General features: G+C 43.4%; 2 protein-coding genes across 15 annotated transcripts in view; both read left to right on the plus strand.

Annotated features, from left to right (window-relative positions):
* CASTOR2 (cytosolic arginine sensor for mTORC1 subunit 2) overlaps positions 1-14,579 on the plus strand; it is a 172,378-nt gene extending 157,799 nt beyond the window's left edge. For both annotated transcript variants that reach the window (XM_073315833.2, XM_073315844.2), the window contains exon 9: positions 1,185-14,579. In XM_073315833.2, the coding sequence (XP_073171934.1) occupies positions 1,185-1,250 (66 nt within the window). In that variant the 3' untranslated portion in view covers positions 1,251-14,579. The remainder of the gene's footprint in view (positions 1-1,184) is intronic.
* A 1,359-nt stretch (positions 14,580-15,938) lies between these two features.
* The window catches only part of LOC144929529 (uncharacterized), a 36,714-nt gene continuing 33,842 nt past the window's right edge, over positions 15,939-18,810 (plus strand). For 12 of the 13 annotated variants that reach the window (XR_013634797.1, XR_013634803.1, XR_013634798.1 and 9 more), the window contains exon 1: positions 15,939-18,688. Coding sequence is in view for 3 of the 13 variants with exons in the window: in XM_078849285.1 (XP_078705411.1) it covers positions 18,513-18,688 (176 nt within the window). In the remaining 10 variants the exon portion in view is untranslated. The remainder of the gene's footprint in view (positions 18,689-18,810) is intronic. The other variant, XM_078849286.1, reaches the window with a different exon arrangement.

An 18,810-nucleotide genomic window follows, 5' to 3' on the forward strand; every position in this document is an offset into this window, starting at 1 on the left:
ATTATCCTCCAGTTCTAGACAGGATATTTAATATTTCACTAGTTCCCCTCCTAAAAATATACTGTGAAGGCCTCAAAGATACATGTACTGCTCACCAAAGCTCCCAGCTGTTCTTATACGTTACCCTCATTTGCTCTTCCCTCTAGGGTTTGCCATCTCTCATTTCCTCATGTGTTGGCTAGGGCCCAATCCTATAAGACACCCTGTGCAACTTCACCGGGCTCCCCATGGGTTTACGGATCAGTCAGCACTGGTCTGGGCCTTTAGAGCGCAAACACTTTGAAACAGGGACGTTGTCTCTTTCCATGCCTGTAAAGCCCCATGTCTCTCTGTGGTGAGAGATAAGCAATAAATACTCTATGAAGGCCCTCTCGGGCCTCTCGGAAATTTACCCACATTTGTCTCCTTCCCCTTTCCAGCTCTTCTGTGGAAGTTGCATCATTAACTGCCTGAAGTGAGGCATCATAGACCATGATGGTGCTGGTGGGACTACAGGCCCCTTTGGCCAGATGTGGTGTAGGAACATTGACAGAGTTGTCAGCTGCATTCCCCTTAGGGGGAAGTCAATCTCTCTTTTCTTTCTCTCTCCCATTCCTCTGCACTGGCTGGTGCTATCAGCATCTGCTCCTCCATCTGGCAGTGCCAAGAAGCATGTGGTGAGAAGGAGAGTTGTCTGCAGCTGCCAGTGGGGTCACTGTTAATTGCCCAGAGGAAGTGCTTTTAAAAAAACAGAGCAGCCAACGCACTCTTCTCCTTCCCAGTTGACTGCGTCCCTGCCTGGAAAGACTCAGAAGGGGATATGAGGTCAACCAATCTGGAACCTAAGAAAAACCGAGTTACTTCTTTACCTGGGACTTTCTCAGCCCCAGTACAATGTGCAACCCCGCTACCTACTGCCGAGTCATTTGTGGGCAGTGTTGAGAGCCAGCTATCCCATGCGACCAGGCTGTAACACATAGGACAAGGCAGTTTGTTACTAAGACCAGTAAAAACCAGACTAAGAATGTAAGATGGAAACATGTGTTTTGTGTTAACTGTGGAGCTCAAGTATCGTGCCCAAAGTAAATATGTTCCCCGTGGTTCATGTTAGCTTTGTGTGCTGTCTGTCCTAACTAGCCTCTCTCTCCACAGTCGCGATTCAGTGGCTTTTACTGGAAACATTCCCTCTCTTTGGTTTTCCACAGGTACCCGAAGAAAATATAAATGGTGTCATCAACGCACTCCAAGTCAGTCAAGCTGAAAAACATTAGAAATCTTCTGAGCTGGTTGCAGATGCTTTTTTATTATTATTCTTTTTCTCACAGTATTTCTTGAAAAATCTGATTCCGGAGAGAGATTGAGGTGCCATGAAAAAAGACTGTGAACCGATGAGCAGAAGCAACTCCAACAAGCTTTTTTTCTTTCTGTCTTAAAAGTGGGAGGGCGGGGAGTTGTTATGATGGTTTCCTGACATTAGACTCCAAAGCAAACTGCTTTCCTGCTTTTTTGGTGTGAAAGGAATTGCAGGTAGACAGGCAGCCTCTCGCTGAAATGCAGAGGTATAGACAGATTGCATACACAGTAGCTTTAGGGAGAGCTTCAAAACAACACCTGAAAGGGAAGAGCTGCTCTTTTAGCAGAGAGCATGAAAAGCATAAATGAAAGAAATGTGGAATTAAAAGGAAAACAAAACATTGAACTGTATTGATCTTTCCACTAGCATCAGACTATATAAAAATGGTAACAATCCCTTATGATCTATGTTCAGATTGGGTACTATTTTCCTTCACAATTCAGTGTTGTGAGAGGGTGGGAAATAAAATATTTTTTTCTTCTGCAATTCAGAATTGGCTGCACAGAGAACATTGCAGCATGGTTCTTTATTAAGGGCTGTCTTCTGCCGATCTGTACTTTGGGGGCCTCTGTGTGCTGTTGAAGTTATGTATATTAGCTCCATTTTCCACAGTCCCCCAACATCCTCTTACTACAACATTGTGTCTAGGCATCCTTCCAAGCCCAAGAAAGTTTGCCATTCTCTGATGTCCATTATCTCATGCCTTTTCCCCGATTCCCAAGCTCTTAACATGTAGGAATTGAGGATGGTTGTAAAGAGGCCCACTTGCGTAACCAGCCTAGTAGATGCAGGTGATGTACACTCAAATCCACTCCCTTCCATTCCTACTGAGACACTTTCGCTCCCCTGGTGCTGTTCTGCCACATCTCTATTCACAAGGGTAAGGAAGCATCCGAAAGTCCCGAGCTCATGGCTTCCTCAAATGAGAACTCCTCCTGGATGCAACATTGGTTTTATCAGTGTAGCTCAGGGCTCTGTTGCCTTTCTGCACCCACTCATGTCCTTCTGCGGCCAAGGTTCTTGGTGAATGCGTTGCCATCCAGTAAAACGGTTGGCCAAGAGCGCTGTGCTTTTGCAGGGGATGTTGATACCTGGGCCCTTGGGGTCCTATTTATTTCACCTGCTACTTAATTTCTTTGGTGAAATGTGGTTCTGGTTTGGCTGTGAAGCTAGGAGTGGGAGTCTTTTCATTGACTCGGTCTCTTTGCTAACTACAAAGCCCCGAGGGCCTGCTCCAAAGCCACTGAGTGCTACAGAAATGTGCTGAAACTCTGACCTGGTTCCTTATCCCTGTATTACCAGTTCTTTTAGAGGAAAGTGATGTTGGTCTTTAATAGACAGCCCTACAGCCTGCAGTCCTGCCGGGAGCTGCTTACATTTTGACATCCCCTTGCAAAAGAAGCAATGAGCCAGTGGGAACGAAACTCAGTAGCCCAACGTTTTACCTGGTGCCATGCATCTTGTTCAGCCCACTTCAGAACTGCCCCACGGTCAAGACAGGGGTCGAGCTGATGGTGAGTATAGAGCGGGGAGGGCAAACATCGCATGGGAGTCTGCAATGAATGCACCTGAAATGCCATACGTCAGCAGCAACCCGCTCTCTGGTGAGACACAGGATCTGTGAGGAAGAAGGCCACATTGAGATCTTGTTTCATAGGTGGGAAACTGAATTTCCCTTGCACCTTTTAACCTGTTTTACCTCTTCCCCCCACGCTTTTTTTTTTTTTAAATTAAGAAATTATGGATCCTGTAGCTTTTGTGAGGATTTACAATCCCAGTGTAACTTCAGAGAGAACCACCTACACAGACCTGTATCTTGCAGATTTTCTCCAGGCATCTGTTCCCAACCAGTACATATGATATATTCATACGTGTGTGTATGTGTTTATGGTACAGACACAGATACAGACACGCTGTTTACAATGTCCTTCAGATTACACAAGTATTAAGAGCCTGATATTTGGTTTATCAGAAAACACCCTCTAGCCCTGATGTTGCAGGGCCCACAAAGTTAATGGAGGATCCTTTTTGGGGATTTTTTCAATCAATCTGTTAAACAGTTAAGGAAACTAGAGCATCTTTAGGCAATAACATGGATCTCTTTCCTTTTTCCCTAATTCAGTCCACCATCGTTAAGTGCTTCACTTTAAACACCTGCTTACTTTCCATTGACTTAAGCCTATGTTCAATGTTAAGCACATACTTAAGTGCTTCACTGAACTGGGGCCTTAAAAAGAACATTTTGCTTTCCCTTTAGGCAGCTTTTCAACTGCCCCATGGAGAACTATAGTAACTCTAGACTTTGGGGGTTAATGCTAATTACAGATACGACACCCTGTGTCTCTGGATATTTGCTCGAAAAGCTGCTTTCCTCATGCTCTTTTGCAGCATATACACAGACATCTTGTGTAGTGTGATCTTTTTAAAAAAAAAAAAAATCCCACCTACTGAAGGACTAAAATTGGTATACAAAACTGTTCTTTGCCTAAAGAGCACTTATGTCAAACCACAAGTCCCAACTGAAGTCTGGCTGAGCTGTTGGAAGGTTATGGGGGTTTGTTTTGTTGCTTTTCACAGTACAGACACTATAGGGTTTTCCCCCATTGGGACAGTGAATGTGTCCCTTTGTGGGACTATGGTTTTATTTAGCGATGCACAGACTCCTTGAATGAGATCAAAACTGCCATGTACAACTTGTCATTCAAGGTCTTTGAGCAGTAGAGCTGCAGACTTTTTTGCAATGTTGTGGGGCTAGAAAATTTTGCTTATCAAGGATGTTAGCTATCGGAAAACTATTATTAATCAGTTTACACACTGGAGAACAATTACATGTGTTACCCTCTCCATGTGATATTTCTGCTTCCTTAGGACGAAGACGTTTATCTGAGGGGATTACTTGAAATGAGCAGCAACTTTACTGAGCCTTAACAGAAACAGGAAAATAATGATCTTGTTATAATTGTTATTTACACTGTGCACTCAGGCTAGTCTAGATGACAATATTTTTTTTTCCCGAGGGAGTGGACCTTAAGTTTATGATGATTACGGATGTCTCTGGTGTGCTTTAGAACTCTCTTCACAAGGCAGATCGATATGCTGTCATAAAAACATTAGCCTTGAAAAGTCACGTGGTGTGGTATGACATTGAGTGATTCAGTATCTCTAAAGTGGCCATAGGATTTGCTGTTTTTTCCCCTCTCTTTTTGTCTTCGTAACCACAGAAAACCTAGATTATTTTGGACAACTGTCTGGATAATTTGATGTGGTAGCTAAGGAGTCTTTGAAGAGCCAGTGCAATATGCAAGTTGTACCCTGATGATGAGAACTAAGCTGTAATTTCCAGCTCGGGGAATCAGAGCTGTGCTAACTCTGATCAAGTTAATATGCTAAAATTAGCCGTGTAGACAAGGTGGGGCAAGTGACAGGACGGGCTTGCCGCCAGAGTATGTATCTAGAATTTCAAACGGGATCTTACTCAAGGCAGCTAGCCTTTCCACTGTTTCTGCAGCTTCACTGATCTTTGTAGCATGCTAGCTTGACCAGAGCTAAAGTGGGTATGTCAATCCAAGCTGGAAACAACACCTCCAGCACCAGTGTAGACATATCCTAAGAAACTAGTAAAACAACCAGGTTTGATGCCAGGATGGGGCGTTGAACACCCGAGAACTAGTGCAAGATGTGAATGGGATCTTCATGGTTTCAGCATATCTCTGTCTGGCTTGGACCAGTACCTCAGACCCAAATTTGGGGAGAGTTCAGATTGGGATCCTGCTCTGGCCCATGTCTAGCTGGTATAAGGGCTGTGCGTTGCTTGTATGTTACAGCAGCTATTAACTCTGCAGGCTATGCTTGCTGGGTGGGGTGGCGACAGGAGGGGAAATCCCCTAAAACAACATGTCAAACCTTTGTTTAAAACAACCCAACGACTTCACAATACCCTTTCTTTTAGCACTGGAGGAAATCCAAGTGGATGTACCTTCCTCGCAGTGCTGACCCCAAACTACACAGCTTACTCCACTGCTGTGAGCTTTGGAGCCTTGCTGCTACCCTTTTCCCTCCAGCATTGCAGCACTTCCCTGCAAGGGGCAGAGCAAGGAAATCCAAGACACTCTGAACATGCTCAGGATGAGTGGAGTCGCAGCAGTAGGGTAAGGAAAGGAATCCTTTCCTAGGCATGTTCTGGATTGCCACATCCATTTGGCCCTGCTGCCGCCCCGGCAGTCTTTAGCACCTGATTTTGTGCAAAAAATAGATATTTTCAAGGGTTGGGTTTTGTTTTTTATTTAAAGCCTTGTAACAGTTGTGTCTCTGTAAGGATTGGTGGAATTGCACTACTCCTTAAACATTACATATATGAGGGAAGAGTGGGAGATAAGTGTGTAAGAGTGATTCTGTATTCCTTCAGGCATTCTGCATAAATAAAACCATGGCTCTGCCTTCAACCCACCAGGGCTGAACCTAACTGCGTGAGGCTCTCTCTGACCCTTGTGTTGTGGAGTTTTATTCAGCGGTGGTTGCTGATCCAGCTGGATTTTTGAAGCTTACATTAACTGCATGGAATCCTCTTCACTTTCTCCCCTCCTGCCCCCATCTTCGTTGCGTTGCACAAAAACTCAACAACCACCAAAAGGTTTATGCGCATCTGTTTCTAAAAGGGAGCAAGGGAAAAGCAGTTCTCAGTCTCCTTCCTTATTTCCCTGAGGCCTTTGTTTTCTTAGAAATATAAACCTCTGATGCGTGTTACTATGTAGCAATGACTAATTTTTGTCTTTTTCTATTGATTTCAGCTGCAGATCCCTTTTTGCTGTGCGAGTGCGGGTGTGTACGGTCCTATAAATGTAGCGTGTTTACAGAGAAATACTAGTATGTATCTATTGTACACATATATAAATACCTGTGTTTTCTGTTTTATGGCTATATACTGTACATGGCATATATACTTGAGCAATATAGGTTAATATATTCTATGTGAATGTGTGTATATTCTAGATACACACTTAGCGTGTGTATATGTAATAAGTACTGTTTACACACATATATTCACCATATATTTTTAATTCAAGTATATAGGCAATGTGACTATTTAGATATGCTGGCTGGATTTCTCAAACCTTTTTAAAAAAGGAGAAGCAGCTAATGAAGCACTGGCTTTTTTCTGTTAATGAAGCACTGTTGCCAGTAGGCAGAGACCTTTAAAGATATCCAGAGCAAAGTAGCTGCAGGCTGATCTTGGTTTTGTCAGTTACAGAAACACTCCTTTCCTTTTTAGTTTGCTGCCTTGGATAGAACGCAGTCTACAAAAGATGGTGTGGTCTGTTTGTTTGTTTTAACTGCATTGTTTTGCTGCATTGAACTGCTTTAACGAGTAAATAGTGAACGTTGGGTTTCAAAGTGCCTGTTCAGACCCCAAAGTCCATTTGGCACAGAATAGGGCGTCCACGCAATTGTGTGAACAAGTGCAGAACTGGGATCTTGATTTTATTTTATCTTCTGGAGTTCATACGCAATTTTTGTTTAAAGCAACCGAGCAGCTTTCTAACTTCAGCCTGTAGGAGGAGCACAGTCTGGACAGCTGTGAATGAAAACTTGTGGAAAACCTGCTGCCCTTTGAGCCCGTGTTGACTAAAAAGTCAGCTAGTTCAGTGTGAAATTCTCACAGCTCTCCCTGTGCGAGTGCACATGTGTTTCTTTGTTGGTGCTTGGGATTTTCTAACTGGATTTTATCATGAAGGGTTTTAGCTTTTTAGAAATAGGCAATTTTGGGGAGATCTGGCTGCTGCTGATTTAATGGCAAAAAAACAAGCTGCTGTTAATGCAGGTGTTGCTATTTATTAGAACCTTAGTATTTATTGCCTTGATTGGCAGTTTAAATCAATGCATAGTTTTATAACAGGTCGAAGTGGGGGGAGGGTTTTTTAAAAATAAGAATGAAAAATCTTGATGTGGTATTTGAAAGTTTGTTGTTCTTGCATCTCATAATCAGAATCTCCTGACTCCCTGGAGTGGTGTTTGTAAGAACCCAGATGGGAAAGGTACTTCACCAAAAACATCAACTAGTTTTGTTTTCTTGCTTCTGTAAGCAGATCCTGTCTAAACCACTTTAAGCTTCCAACTTTTGTCTTCCCCATAAGTGCATAATTGGACATCCTTTTAGAGGTTTGGATGCTTTTTGCATCCCTTAAGAAACAGGTTTGGTTTTTGAATAATTCGGGATTGTTATGGGATTATCTCCTCTTTTCCTTCCTGTGGAGAGGTTTAGTTCAAGTCTCCTATTTTGTATGGGACTTTGAGGTTGTGGAATCTGTGGTAGGTCTTGTTAGAATTAGGATCATCTTAATGGAAATGTGGTTTCAAGAGAGTGATCCTCAAGCAGCTATTTCCAGTGTATCTATTTTTTTTTAATTATATTTTAGTTTCCCTTCCAGTTTAGTCTGACTATTCTCAGGGACAGCCAGAGAATGTTGTTGAACAGAGATGAATTGGGCCTGCTCTGTAACAAAAAACGTGCTGATGTCAGACCCTGCCAAGGGGATGCAAGTGAAGTCTAGCAGTAATTTACTCTCCCGTACAAAACACACCAGGCTCTTCGAGGCACATTATAGAAGAGAAGTGTTACTGGAAGTGAGGATCCCCGGAGCCAGTGAAACCATCCTGGAGTAATTAATCAGGTTCAGTTTATCTGGAATCTTAGGTTTTATTTTCTTGGCTCTTGAAGGAACATAAGGGTGTCAAGTACGGCAGCTGAAGCACGCTGTCTCTGCAGCATGCTTTTGCTAGATAGTAACTTGGAGAGTAACCACGAACCTGGGCTTTCCTTCTGAAGACGCATTAGAAGGGAGGGAAAGGAGGGCAGAGAACACGCAGCATAGTAAAAAAGCTCAATTTGGAGAAGACAATAAATCTGTCCTATACATTCAAATGCTTTTGACTCCTATAGTCTAATATTTTGTGAGATGATTACCCAAGTATTCCCATGCCCACAAAGTCTCTCAAGTGGGCCTCTTCCATTGAGTCACTTGGGGTCAGATTTTGATACTGTAAGATGGTCACATTATCTTTACTCCACAAATCGTATTAATCATGGTGGACTTGATTTAAAGCAAATTGATTTAAATCACTAGTCAGGAAGACTCGATTTAATCATGGTTTTCTACATAAAAGTGCATTCTTGTTGGTTGTTGTAACCCTAATACATATTCTCCACAACTCAGAGATAGATGTAGTTTTCATTTTTAGAAGGTACACGCTATACATTTTTAAACAGTGATTTATTTTGAAAACTTTTCAGATTAGTTTTACAGCTATATCAGAAAACAAATGATTGTTTGGTTATTTCATTTACCAAAGGTAATTGAAGCAGATATTTATGAAGTCATTGGGAGGTGAACTATCTCCAATTCAACAGGTTAATCATTAATATTTGGAGGATTTTCTTGCCAGGCTGTATTAGGAGGAGAACATCACCAGACAGACATTTAAATGTTTTATTTAACTAAAACAACAAAGTTAAGTATTCTGGATTTTTTTCTTCAACAGCAAACATATAATATTTTAACAAAACAAGCGTATGTCCCTCGCTTCTCACATTTATCTCCAGACTTCTTCTCCTTGTCCAGATCTATTCCGTCCCCAACAAGCTTCTATTCATTGAACTTTTTGAAACTTTGCACCTTTAGAGAGAGGTAAGGGATTGACTCTGTGTACACAAATTTGCAGAGGGACAATAGAGTTGAGGTCTGTTATTTTTCACCTCTATATATTATTTATTTATTTTAAAAAATTTTGCTGTTAACAAGCATGTTACCTCTGGAGACACAGTTTGAGAACTGAAAAACTAAGCATCTCTGATGATATCCTCTAGACTGAGCACTGAGTCCCATTGGGTAAATAGAAAGATTAATCTAAATAATCTATACAGAAGCCCCTGGAACTCGATAAGATTGGGTCCCTAATCCATGAACTATTGGAACTCAATTACAGAACTTTTCTTAAACATTACGTGAATATATTGTCTCATACTATAAAATTAGAAGTTATAATCCTTATTCCATGATGAGATATCTTTGAGCTATAAGGTATCTTAATTAAAACTATCTTTAGATAGGCTTTTTCCTCAAAAAGCATTTTACCAAAAAAAATCCGATTTAAATAAAAAAAAATCAGATTTTTTTTTTTAAATCATTGATTTTTATCCACCCTGGTATTAATGATTGAGTCATCCCATTGAAGCCACAGAAACTGTTTGTGGAGTAAAGTGCTAATCAGCGTGAGTTATCAGCATCTTGCCCTGAAAAATGTACCATTTTTGTCATCTTAGATCTTCCATAATACACTGACATTTTTTGCTCTTACAGATGTAGTTGACCTTGAGGAGCCAGATCTTCCGCTGATGTTAGTTGATAGAGCATCATTGACTTCAGTGTAGACATGGCAACTTACGCCAGCCTGGGGGCCTGTCCTGTGATCTTTCTAGTCCTTTTGGAATCCTCACATCAGTGGCAGTAGTTTCACACACAGGTCCTGGCCCCACATTCTCCCCAGGATAAATCAGAAGTGAATGCAGCTGCTGATATAAACCCATTGCAGGTGAGATCAGAATTGGGCCCTTCACTTAATAACCAGAACGAAAGCATGTATTGGATGGTTTTAGGTCAGGCAGTGTGTGCGGGGGGGGGAAATCGCTGTGGGTGATAAATGGTGTCAAGGTTTTGTTTCTGACTCTGCAAGGCAGGTGACAGATCTGGGCATCAGGGTTTTGCTTCTGTCTGTGTAGGGCAGGTGAGGGCTCCTGGCATCAGGATGTGAGGCATTATTGAGGAGCAAACGTGGAAGATTGGTCCCTGTTGCAAATGAGGGTGTCTCAGAGTTTGCAACACGGAGAGGTGAGGTGAGATGCAAAACTGAACGACGCAAAATAAATAATTTTTGTTTTTATTAATCTTGCAAAAAAAACAAATACGTCTTTGGTTTAGTCACGAATCGAAGCTGAATTGCATTCTTTTTTAAGACAACTTTTTTTTCCCCAGCCCAGTGGAGACCTCAGTCAGAATCAGGTTGTTTTGTCTCACAGAGCCAGCCTTGAGGAGAGAATATTCGCGCACCCAAAAGTGGAAATATTCAGTGAATCTTTCTAATGTTGCAACCTCTTTCCCAGGAAAAGCCTCAGAGCATCTCTGAGGTAAGATCTGGGTCACAAACTCCGGTGCCTGCACAGAGCTTATTGCAGGATCAGGGCCTTAGTTAATAGCGTTACCTCACTAGTCTTCTGACCAAAGTAGAGTGGAGGGTTGGCACACTAGTTTAGGTTATGGGACTTGAGTGGGAGGAGAGAGAGCTCCCTCAGATTGATTTGTTTTCTATCTGGTTGTCCCCACTCTCTTTATCATGTGGGGTATTTTTTTGTGGGACGACCCCATCCCTCCTGCCTATGCATTGTATCTTCCTGAAAAGCAGAACCTTAAAAACAGAGTGAAGAAAGCAGATTTGTGGCAAGTAACATCTCATGCCCTGTAGGCCGTGGTTTCAAGAGCGCCTCATTCAACAGCTTAGCAATGTTACCAGGATGATGGAAAATATATGTGGGGGAGAGGGGTGTTAGCTAGCCACTGGAGTGATTGTGTGGGAGATAATAGACCAGACAAGTCTGAACTTCAGCAGCTGGCTCACAAGCAAAAATGTCTCCTAGAAGAATTCATTAAAGGACAAGAAGTAATTTTCTGGTGGAGCTTATTTTTTTTATTCTTAACAACAGTAAGCAGTTTAACGCATCTCACTTAGCTGTTATAGTGCAGTCTATAAACGTTGGAACGGATTAAACTTTTATTACCTGCCAGATTGTAAAATCCAGTACTTCTTTTGCCAAATACAATTGTGTGTGCGTGTGTATATTTGCATGCATATATACTGGCTGAGATTTATAAAGTTACCTAAGAAATATGGATGCCCACTTCCCATCTATGCATGCCTGTATGCCTCTATAATGTGTCCATTGTACAGACATATCTATGTGCGTGACTTAATAGAAATCGAGCATACAGATCCCTTCGATGGCTTTGCACTTCTCAGCCAGTATGTAAACGCTATATGCACATGCATATGTGCAGTAGATTCTTTCCATTATTCAGTCCTGTATTCCTGTGGGCCAATGGTAAACTAGGAATCTAGTGGTTTTAAATGATTTTACTCTTTCCCATCCACCTTACCCCCAGCCCCATCTAATTGTCTTAGTTTAAACCAATAAATGTGTGTGCAGTTTGTATGTTAATAGCCTTATGTTGGCCCCACTAGACTGTGTGCCAATAGAACTGGCCGTTTCCCTGTATACAGAAAGATGATGACGGGCTCTGATCCCATGCCACTGAAGTCCATGGGAATTTTGCCACTGAGTTGGATGGCTCCCTAAGCTAGAAATGAGTTGCTGCTTGCCGGTAGTGATGGGAGAACCGAGCTGAAACCACAGAGTGTGAGCTGACGAGAGGGCTGGGGCCAAAAGGAGGCAGCAGTGGCTTTGCCAGCAACAGGAGAGAATTGTACGACAGGAGCCAGAACACACTTCGCGAAGGGGGGAGGAAGAGAGCATGCTTTTGCTCTTCTCTTCATACATGAAAAACTAACTCTTTTACTTTAACAAGCATCAAAACAAAAGCCCATAGACTCTGCAGAGGGAACATTGGCCAGGCATGGCCATAAATCTCAGAGAAAACACTCAAGCCAAGATGCAGTGAAACTGGCTCATCTCGGCCCCCACCCTCTTAGAGATGCAATTCACCCCATGCAGAGGGTCATCTCAAGGCTACATAGCACTTCATAGCACAAGGCTACATAGCACCACTTTAAGTGACACCCAGCAATGGACTGGTCCTAGACAAAGGGGCAAATGTCACCCTCAGTTTTCACGTGGGCTGCGGTGGCCTTAGCAGGTTGGTTTTGTTCTGTCTCTCTGGTTTTGGTCTGAGTTTGTCTTTGGTCCACTTGATATGTTTTTTTACCTGCCCTGAGCTCTGGGTGTAAAATCAAGGTATGGCTGAGTTTTGTACAGCTGCAAGCAGGTTGCCACTGCTTACATAGTAATACCTTAAACTTAACAGTTACTATAGTATCTGCTGAAGGAGTTTGATTGGTGGCAAATGCTCAGGACCAGGTAAAGAGCCATGGTTGTGCATAAGCATTTCTAGCTAGAACTCACCATCTTCTTTCACTAGCTACTCAAAACCCCCATCATATGCCACTAGGGCAATATCACAAAAATGGGTTCATTCATTTGTTTCCAGTTGCTGCATGTTATTGATCAGTGAAAGGCAATGTTTATGCAGTAGGGTTTTTTCCAGCTTTCCAGTGGGATGTTGTGGGTTTGGTACCAGCTTTCATCAATTACAATAATAGCTAAATAATAATAATTCTTACCAGTTATTTTCTAATCTGAAAATGAACTAATGCCAAGCTCCTAGTTCTCTTAGCCTTCAAGGGGAATGCCACTGTGCTAAAAAGAGAAACCTCCACCATTTTCCCCAGTCTGATTTTTATAGAGATATAACTGTTCTGAACACCAATGTTCTTTAAGGCCCCAATCCAGCAAAGCCTGTTTGCAAGCCTATTTCCATGCTTAAAACTATGCACATGCTTAAGAGTGGATGCTGGATTGCAGGGAAATAGGGGGGCATTTGAATTGAGTGCATCACATGAATATGTACCACCTCTAAAATGAACCCAGTCTCTAAACCTCATACATGTTCTTTTCATATGATCTGAAAGTGGGGTAAGTGATTTCCCCTCTCTTTGGCCAATACAAGCGTTTAGGGGCATTTAACTGCTAGAAAATTCTTAATTCAGGCACTGGCTTGACAGTGGGCTTCTAGCTTTGTTTCTCCTCTGTGCTTCTCAGCCTGTTGTTACAGCCATATCAGCGATGGGTCAGGCTAGCTGGTGCTTGTATGGTACGTGTCAGTGACTGATGAGTCAGGCTAGCTGAAATTAATCCCAGCTGTGAACAGTTGGGGGGGACTCTGTCTCAGTGGGTCCCTATGACCTATATGCAGGGGGTCAGGAGGGTGCACGTTTTGGAAGTCAGCCATCAAAAGGCTGAAGTCGGTGTAATTATACCAGGATGTGGCCTGGTATCTTTGGTTTTTTGCATTTCCTGTGATGTAGCACAGGGGAGCCAAAGAGGGGCAATTTATGGGGACCACGCTTCCCAAAATGCAGGGATTCTGGTTTTAATCCCAAAGCAGAAGGCCACTCAGACCAAGCTGGGTCTGATAGTCTCCATAGGCTACGGTGACCGTTAAAGATTAGGGTCAGATGTTGTCTTCTCCTTTTTAGGCAGATTAGGCTGATGCTCTTGGCAAATTGTCAGTATAGCCCTTGTGTAGGCAAAGCTGGGGCATCAGTTATCTGATACCTTGCACTATAAACTCCTGACAATGCTGAGACTCAAAACATAGTATTAAATGCAAGATTTGGTGACAGGACAGTTCCCCTTTGCAGTAGCCACAAGATCCCTCTGTGTAAGAGCTGATCTCTTTCGACCTGCAATATCTAAAACAGTGTTGCCAAGCCCTCCTAATACTGGGTGGGTTTTGTTCTTAAAGCCCTGGCTGTATTCATGTGAATACATGAGAATCTCAGCTTCCATTTTTTTAAAAATAAGTTTTACCAGTCTTGGTTGGGCAGAAAAGCTTGTCAAGGTGACCTGAGTCCACCCAAAAAGCTCTGAAACCAGAAGGCAAAGAAAAAGAACCCCAAATTTATCATTTTTTTAAAAATTCTGACATTCCAGACTCATGATTTTTGAACGTGTGAGGTTGGCAATACTGCTAAAACAAAAATCCTTATGTAAAAAACCGCCCCCTCCTCTCCACCCCACCCCCGTATACATCTGGAAAAGCAGAGAGCTTTACCCTTCAGCAAGACTAGGATGTGTGTTAGAAGAGAGAGATCCTGAAGCGAAACCCATCGTCTGGAGCACACACAGGTGTGCCAGAGCTGTTCTAGACTGTTCCTTGGTTAACCTGCAGCACTATGCTTCTATTTAGCTAGTCTCTTGAAGAAAGATTTGAAGAAATAATTGAATTTTGAATGTCTCTTTTCTGCCAGCTGTTCTCCATGTTTTCCTTTTGTGTTTTTGTGCGTGTGTGGTGCCATTTCACATATGCTGAGGTGAAATCCAGTCAGTCAGTATTCAGGGACATCTCATTGGCAGATGTGTTTGCTTGTTTGTAGGTTAAAAAAGACAGTTCTGCAATAGAAACTTCCAGTTTTTCCTTGTATGTTGGGAATGGGTAACGTCTGCTTTGAGGTGAAGGCCTAGGCTTTACTTCTGTTGTGCATTTCATTAAAAAAAAATAACTTCCCCTCCCTCAATATCATCACCACCACCACCGCATCCCTCCGCGGTTGCTCATTCTCAAATCGGCAGGTTTTGGTGACTAAAGAATGTTCTGTCGCAGCAGCACTGGGCTGACCATTAGAACTCCAAGGGCCCGATTCTCATTTACACCAAAGTCACTTTACGCCATTCTGGCAATGTCAAGGGAAATTCAAATGGGTGCTGGCTACATTCACGCCCACTTTAAAGCCTCGTAGCCCTGCCAGAGCAATGAAAAAAGGGGCCTTCGTATCAACGAAAATGAGACCCCAAGGCTCTTTGCTATTCCCATCTTCCTCTGGGTTTCTATTTGCTCTGACTTTGTAAACGTATACTGTAGCATAGGGGGCAGGAGAATACATTTATTGGTTTTGAGGTGGGGGTTGTTTTTTAAAACTTCTCTGGGGGGATAAGAATGTCCATTTTCCCATTGTTTTTGATGGCCTCTTCGAATGCAATTCTGAAAATATTTCCCACTGCAAAGGCAATCCTCGTTTGTCAGTAGATTTCCTATAGGCGTGGGAAAACCCACTGCTAATATTAATAACAACATAGGTCTTAATCCTGCAATTGATGGTAGGTGACCGCTGCTATCAGTTACAGGATCTGTGGCCTTAAGCTGCAGTTCAAGAGCAGAATGCTGACCGCCCCTGCTCCACTTTTGAAGTCAGTAGGAAAATTCCCATTGACTTCGGTGGGACCAGGACCCAGCCCTCTGTCCCATTGACTGTCTCTCTTCATTCATAACCCCCTGTGCTTTACCTGTAGTAACTGATGTTCACTGCGGTCATTAGAGGCACTGAGGAAGGACTGGGGACTTGTTTCATCACATGCCAGATACTGTGCTGGGCTTAGAGTTGGAGTCTGGGAAGGGGTAGTCCTAGAGGCTGATAGTTTGTTAGCGCTGGCTCTAATTCTGCAGCGTTTCCTTCCAGTGCAAACTCCTTTCTACGTTATTTTTTAGGAGGTCAACCAAAACTAGGCCCTCGAACCCACAAGGCTGGTGTCAGACTGTAATGACAGTGTTCCCATTGAGTGAATGGACCATGCCTCTTCAGTGTTCTCTAACACTACCCTTGGAGGTCATGTATTTAATGCACCGGCTCTGAGAGCCAGATGCTGTAAACCTTTACTTGTGTGAGTAGTTAACCTTGATGGCTCCAGTAGGAATATGGAGGGCCAGTCCCGAGGTCCTTGGTGGGCCTAGGCCTGGTAGATGGAATTTTGAACTGGGGGGGGGGGGGGGGGGGCTGAAATCCTGTTTCTAAGTCTGAGGCAAAGAAACCTGAGAGCAGGGCTTTGTGGAGCAGGCTGTATGTCAGATTTTCCCAACATCAGTGTTACTTTGCTTCAAACAGCTCGACCCTAGGCTGCACCTTGAGAACTTTCATTTGGATGGGCTATTTTAATGGAATGACCATGCCAATTCTTAGCTGAGCATTTTGGGACAGATACTGGTGTAGAACTTGAGAGAACCCCCTTGCAGTCAGACCCCCTTGTAAACTCTATTGCATTTAGCAGAGTTACTCCAGATTTACCCTAGTGTAACTCACATCAGAATCTGGCCCTTTCCCTAGGGCATTTCGCTGTTAATGGCCATTTTATTCCTGTTGTGACTTACTTGAACAGGGCATTGATTACTCTTTTTCTTGAATTAAAAAATCCAGCCCTGGTCCAAATTACTGCTAAGCAGACTGAAGCAGACCATAGTTAGGAGGCTGTTGTGTGGCTCAGGTTTTCTGGCAAATAACCAGATCAGAGAAATTCTCATTCCTAAGCCTTGCCAACCCTAGGACCTATGGCCGGTCACCCTTCCCACCTTGTGCTTCATTCAGCCCAGTTGGAAAATTGGGATAAACACCACTGAAATCTCCAGAGACTCCTTGAACACAATGCATCTGAGCTGAACTTTCCTGTATAACTTAATCACCAGTATGATACGTTCAAGCCCTAAATGGCATCTGAATTTTTGGCAAACACTCCTGGTGCTGAAAGCAAAATTGTTGCTGTTATCGTACAGTGGGGTGTGGGGGACTGGGGGTGTGAAAAGAAACATTTGGTAACACGGCCTTGTTTATTTCCATTGTGTTCTGTCTTTGCTGGTGTCTTGCAGAAACGGGAATTTACAAAGCCGTTCCTTAATTGGAACCATCTTTTTTTTTTTTTAATTGGGATAAATGATGTGATGGAGACTTTTCTTTAAAAAAAAATGCTCCAGAAAGCAGCTGACTGAAGGGGCAGTTCACCCCTATTCGAGGGACTGGTGCAACACTTGTGTTCCCTAAGACTTTAATCCTGCACAGACTGACACACACATGCATGTTGAGTGACTCAGCTGAAGCCAGTGGGGCGGTTTGCAGCATGCAGAATTATGTCCATGTACCAGTCTTTGCTAGGTTGAGGTGGAAAGGCTTCAGTGAGATTTAAATGGTTGATAGCCCTTGTGCCAACCCTCTGCACAGAGGTGAATTTCACCCGGTCGCGTTGCAACAGCAGCGAAAGGTGTTGTTCTTGTATGAAGCGTGGAGCTGGAAGATGGATGGTTTTGCTTTACACAGAGAGTGCACATGCTTATTTTACTTGCTGGTCTTTTGCTGAAACTCGAGATTTATTGTACTGTATGGAAAAGAAGAAAAAACCCTCATGTTCCAAAACAAATGACAGTATATTTTGTACTCTGTAAAGTGTTAATTAAAATGGAAAAAAAAAAAAAAGCGAAACATACGCTGTCTGCTTTTGTACTGATCAAACTGATTAAAATAAAGCAGAGCTTGGCATTGTCTTTATAAGATGTAACTCTCTTTTGTTAAGCCTTTTCTAAAAGGCAACGAATGCCAGGGAAAGAAAAGTCTGTCCTAGGTTTTATCCCAGTATTCAGCTGCTTGCATCAAATGGTGACCAGGCAGCTAAAATCCTGAACATCCTGTTGACCCTTGTATTCACACCAAGCTCCAATGAATTATATGGGCCTCCCAACAGTTGCAAGGGCCTATTCATGTAGATCCGATTGTAGGGTCAGGGTTTAGGTGGTAGCAGGCACCAGAAGGCCCCTGGCCAAATCCAGCCCAGATGGGTATCGGTACGACTCTGCTGAACGCCTGGAGGGCAGTTCCAACTCTGAAATCAAGCCCTCTGTCAGGACGCTGTGTGTGCAGGGAGAGATGCCAGCGTTCTTGGTGGTACCATCCTCCAGGTGCACCGGTGATGCAGGGCTCACTCAGCTGGAAGGTAAGCGATCCATCCCATTGCACTCTTTGAAAGCAGGAGCCAGTAAGCCTAGCGCCATCCCTTATGGGGAGTGGGGGGTGAAGAGGGGGACTGCAGAACTGTCTCCAACTATTGCATTATACAAGTGTCACTAGCACCTTTTGGACCATTGTTATTAATTATTATTAAGTGCTGGCAAACGTTCCCTTGTTCTGACAGGTATCTCCCAGGCTGTGGGAGCTATGGGTGTGTGTTTGCCTACGCAGTCACTGCCCTCTCTGCACTGAAGTCTGTGCTTTGGGAAGAAGGGTGCCACACAAACCCGAATCTGAGCTAAACTTGTCACTCTGGCTCCGTGGAAGATCTCCACCCAACTGGACCCAGGCCCATGTAGATAGGCGTTTGTGGAGGTCTGGGTAAGGGGAGTTGAGGCCAGTGCTTTACCATCCAAAGATCCAAATGACACTGATCTTCTGCCTCATTCCCTTGACTTAGGACCCCAGCTCGATGTGCTGCAGACTCCCTTAGGCTAGCTCTCCTCACAGCAGTGCGCAGGCCAGTAGTTCTCCACGCAATTTTGAAGTACACAGCTGCGGTCTCTGCCAAGGGATGAAATCCAGCATGGACACGTCACCACGTCATGGTGGACTCGTCAACCCTACGCCACGGCTGGCTGCATTTGCTGTGGTCATTGGCAGGCTGTGCATTGCCCTGATCCCGTCGTGGCCTGTGTTATCCCTTTGGAGATTTGAAGACTGGAAGATGGAGTTGAGTACTGTTCCCAGGTAAGCAACTGCCTTCGTTGTTCAGGAAAACAATCGTGCTTTCCAGTGCGTAAAGTGCTGCGCTTTAGGATCATCTCTCTCGCCGAGAAAGCCAGGAAATCCCCCATTACCACTTACTGTTC

The sequence above is a fragment of the Lepidochelys kempii genome, chromosome 17, assembly GCF_965140285.1.
Source record: "Lepidochelys kempii isolate rLepKem1 chromosome 17, rLepKem1.hap1, whole genome shotgun sequence".
NCBI classification, from domain to species: Eukaryota; Metazoa; Chordata; order Testudines; family Cheloniidae; genus Lepidochelys; species Lepidochelys kempii.